The following is a 4,980-nucleotide window of genomic DNA, read 5'->3' on the forward strand; positions in this document are numbered from 1 at the left end:
GGTCCTTCTCCTTGAAAATCTGTACAGAGAAAATACTGGGCAGGGCTCATCAACCTCAAGTGTCTCTAGTGCAGTTGGTTTAGTTGTATGACTTCTTAACCTTCATGTGTCCGTTTCATATGTTTTCATTCTGGTTACAAAATTATACCAAATTATTGTGTCTTCTAAATTTTCCTGGTTTGCTGTTTGAGTCTACATGTATTTCTTTAATTACAGTATCTTAGCCTGAAAGCCTGTGATGTTCCCTGTCGTAAACTAGTACAAGGCTAATTATCTGTCACAAACTTTGGCTTGCTGGGTGTTTTAGTAATTGCCTTCAAATGTAGAAATGGGGGTGCAGGTTTGATGAAATGCTTATGAATGGTTGCTTTAGGGAAATCAACCTCTGTTTTCAATATGGAAATTGGGAAAATTACTAATATTAACACATCTGTCTCCTGCCTTTTTTATTTCAGTACCTACTAGAAATGAAAAGCTTAATCCTTCCCCCGGAACATATCCTGAAGAGAGGGGACAGTGAAGCAATAGCGTACGCGTTCTTTCACCTGGCACACTGGAAGAGGGTAGAAGGGGCTTTGAATCTTTTGCATTGTACCTGGGAAGGCAGTAAGTAATTTTCTTTCTTTTCAACATTTTTCAAGAGCATGAAATTAATATAATATTGAATGCCAACTGTAATTGAAAAATAAAAAAATTACAAATTAAAAAAAAAGAGCATGAGTGTTCATGATGAATCATGAGGATTGGTATATCTGTACTGTTCCTCTCTGGGAAATGGTTAATTGCTTAGATTCTCTGGTGCCCCACTGGTGGTGGCTGTTACTGTAGTGATGCCATTTCTACAGCTCTGAAAGGCAAGTTTATACAGTGAACAGGATGAATCTGGACTGTTCCAGCCGAGGAGGAGCAGTCTCTACCTGGAAAACCCTCTTTGGAGACCTGGACAGCCTCTTGGTATCATGGGAATCTTTGGCCTGGGTTTAGGCCTCATTCTGGGCTCTGAGTACCACTTTGGGATGGCCTTTCTGGGAGGTTTGGCTGAAGAGCCACAGGTACCCTTTCCTGGAACCAGGTTGGCCAAGCACAGAGGAGTAGCCGCGTACTTCAGAGCGAGATCCGTGGCCCAGGACCCTAGTGTTGGGTGGCAGGTGTAGCGCCCATGTGTGAACAGGTACATGCCTGTTAGATGCCTGGGGGGACAAAGCTATCTGAGTACGTGCTGGGTGCCATCGCTCTGTGTAAGAGGCAGCTCTCATCGCAGGTGAGACGTGCCCCTGAGTTGGAGAAACGTGTTGTCCAGCTGGGAGGAGTAACCGGCAGCATGTGGCAGCTGCCCAGCGGTTTTCCAGGAGAGGTCTGTGGGTGGAGTGGGCACGTGTAACGTTATGGGTCTATGAGTCTTGAACCAGGCCTTGAAGAACCAGGGCTGTATCATAAGCAAAGACACGATGTAGAGAAATGCTAACTCTCTGTGTGTGTGTGTGTGTGTGTTGGGGGAGGGGGGCTGTTGGGGAAAAGGTAAATAAAGGAAAAAGGTCATGACTGTGGATTACTGGACATGCGCTTTGACACTCTCTTATCATTAATTTAAGCCAAATAAGTACAACTTGTAGCATGGGTCACTTTATTTTTTCCCTTTTATAGGGAAACAAAACAAATGTGCGAGTCTTCTGATAATTTTTTCTTAGTTCATCCCCACTCTGATCAGCCTCACAAATAGAATGTCTTTGTAATCCCTTTCACTCTGTTTATCTTTGCTGCTTCCATTTTCATTCTGATAATCTGCTGGTCCCTTTTCCTGTCTGTCCCTAACCCAGCAGGAACCCAAACTGCTGCAGGAAGGGGGATGGGGGCAGCCAAATGGGGTAAAAGTAAGTTGACAGAGATGGGACTCAAGTTGATTGAAACTTTTTTGTTTAATTGTTTTGAAAATGTTTCTTTAGAGAACTGAGCGCAAGCCTACTTACATAATAATTTCCTATTTGTAACTTGAGGGACGTTGACTTATCGAGGCTCCCACTCCCGCTCTGTAGGGGCATTAGCATCCTCCAGGAGTTGGGCCAGGTGTTGGGGCCTGTCAGGACAGCACACTCTACCAGGGTTGGGGGTGGGCACACAGTCCCCTCTGGCTTGAGTTTATTATTGCTGCTTTTAAGGGGTTCTCTCCAGACGAGACAAAAGGAATTTCTATTTAAACATGAGAAAAAGATGGAAAAACCCCAGCAAACTGAACTGAGAGGCCTTTCCTAGTGTTAGTTGTAGAAAAAGTAAATGGACAGAGTGACTTAACAAATAACATATTTATAGATGGGCACCGTGGAAACACAGTAATAAGAGCTATCAATTGAATCAGATTGATAAGAAAGTTGCCAGAGAAAAGATCAAAAGGGGTGGGGACGAGAAGTGATAGAGACACGGTGTTAGGAACGACATAACCATAAAAAGAATCCCATGCGGATTAACTGCAAATTCTATCTGGAAATTCGTTACCTGTCTAATCAGGTAACGGGGTGAGGGGTGGGGTGGTGCTGGGGAAGGACTGAGCTTTTGAGAAATGTGAAGTGACATAGTGAGCTCCCAACTCAAGCAGGGTAGTAATGTTGGGGAATGTAATTACCTCACATCAGATGGGTGAACACTTTATTAGAATAAAAAGAGACAAATTTTTAGATATAAAACAGTACAGCAAGGCAATCAAGGGCCCACAGGAAAGTGGAATTCTACATCTGGTTCTTACAGGTAAATGGGAACCACTCCATGGAAGTTATGTTCAGAGAGAAACAGATTTGCTGAGACTGAGGGACTTGAGAGTCGTGCAGCCATTGCTGGCAGAGCCAGGATGTAAACCCAAGTTCATTGTTTCTTCCTTCCTCTTTTCTACAATACTAGCTCTTTAGGCCTTTCCTGAATAGAATAAGGATAAGAGGACTGGTCATCTCTGGAACATTTGTTTGGAAGTCCTCAATTTACATCACTACTCATAGGCTAGGGTATACTTATTCCCTTCCTAGTGTTTATAAAGTTAACCATTCTATATAAAATCATATTTTTGTTGTTGAGTATTGACAAACATTTTGATGTATTATAGAATGGGCTCAATTTTATAAAAAATAAAAAAATTCTATGTGTAAGCAAAGGAAAGAGACTAGAAATAAATATATCTTTAAATGGATTTTAAATTATTTCTTTTTTCATCATATTTGTATTTTTCAAAATTTCTACGAGCATATATATTTTCTACGAGTATAAATATGTGTATATATGGGTATGTGTGTATATGTATATGCATATATTTAGGAATATAATCTTTCATTGCAAACACTTTNTTGCTCAACACGGCATTGTTAGCTGTGTGCAGCACTTGAGGACTTGAAATATGACAAGTGGAACTGAGGAACTGAATTTTTTATTTTATTTTAATTGATTTAAATTTAAATAGCCATATGTGATAAAGGGTACCATATTGGATAAAGAAGATATATTTTTCCATTTGTAGGTAATTTTCTAAAAATACCACTCCCCCACCCCCCAAGTTTCTTCGACTCTGCCCCCTCCTAGTTTGTTTCAACTTATGCCCACAGGTGTGGGTGGGTGGCTGCCACGTCTTCTCACCTAGTCCTGAAAATTTCTTAAGCCAAGAGAAGAGTCCCATAGATGCTTAATGAAACAACTTCGAAAACTTTTCTTAATCATAGAAATAAAAGTAATGGTAGTTCACACTTTTGTTTCAGACCCCATCTGACTATCGAGGACTGGAAGAGATTTCTGTGTACCTGGGACACGTCAGCTAGTCGTTTTCATATTAATTTGTGTCAGAGTTCATACAGCATGATCCTTCTTTAAAACGTAACTATTTTGTAGGCAAAGTGGCTATAATCAGAGAACTCAGAAATCAAAAATCTTATTCTAGGGCTCTCATAAGGCAAGAAATGTTGCCTTTCCTTTGCCCTCCTGATATTATTAAGAGTAACCAAATGGTCTTCCCTTTCTAACTTCCTCTGAAACACTTGACAAGTTCTATCTGTCTCATGACTCATAGCCTTGGGGTCTTTTAGGGTCATCACAGACAGTACAACATACAGTCTAATGGCTTCTATTAAGCTAACAAAATCACGAGAGGATAACTGAGTATCTCTGAGAATAAAAGAGACTTTTATATTTATATTATGGTTGATATTCATTATAAATACAGAGTTAGTTGGATTACTAAGTAATTCAAAATTGTTGTTTTTTCCAAAAGATTTTCCCCTGTCCTGTTTTAAAACAAGATGGGGGAAGAAGGCAGTAATTTACAGAATTCAAAAAGGCATATGACCAAAAAGCTATTTTGGAACTCACGCTTGAGGAGTTCCCATCAAAATAATAAACGCCTTTCATGGCCCTGCCTGGGGAGAGGTCTTTCTGTGGAGGAGGCCACCCCTGCCCCCCGTGTGATGGCTGTATCTCTGGTTCCACGGCTCTGTGGGTGGGCTCACTCGCTGCCTTACTGTTCCTGCTTTGAGGCCTGACACTGAGAGCCTTGTTCAAATGTCAGACGCGGAGTGAGGGAAGTCTCATTTGCTGAACCAAGAGGCTGGAATGTGTCCTCTCGGCTCCTGCACCCTGTACCCAGTGCGCCAAGAGGCCAAGCAGCTGAACGGCGCCTGCGCCCAGCATGTCCACTGCAGATTAATCCACAGCCAGCTGATAACGCAACACTGACAGGTGTATCATAACCTCCATTCGGTCTATCTGGATTCTTCCATTCTTCACCCTCTTCCATAAACTTCCACCAACAGTGAAATCCACAGACAATTGCTCGTGATGTTAAAATTGTTGAGTATCTCTTCTCATAGCACTCCCTTTTGCTGTGTTTGCCCCCTTTTACTTAAACATATCCTCCATCATCTGCTAATCTCTATTTTAAAGGAGATTAATGGGCTGTGATGGTGGTTAGTGGTTGGGGAAGAGTTGGGAGGGGAGATAAGGAGGAACGGAGCA

General features: G+C 41.7%; 1 protein-coding gene across 1 annotated transcript in view; it reads left to right on the forward strand.

Annotated features, from left to right (window-relative positions):
• ST7 (suppression of tumorigenicity 7) overlaps positions 1 to 4,980 on the forward strand; it is a 163,961-nt gene that overhangs the window by 142,688 nt on the left and 16,293 nt on the right. Inside the window, exon 12 of the mRNA XM_019654761.1 lies at positions 456 to 606. Coding sequence (XP_019510306.1) covers positions 456 to 606 — 151 coding nt within the window. The remainder of the gene's footprint in view (positions 1 to 455; positions 607 to 4,980) is intronic.

Source organism: Hipposideros armiger, unplaced genomic scaffold (genome assembly GCF_001890085.2).
Source record: "Hipposideros armiger isolate ML-2016 unplaced genomic scaffold, ASM189008v1 scaffold_230, whole genome shotgun sequence".
Classification (NCBI taxonomy): Eukaryota; Metazoa; Chordata; class Mammalia; order Chiroptera; family Hipposideridae; genus Hipposideros; species Hipposideros armiger.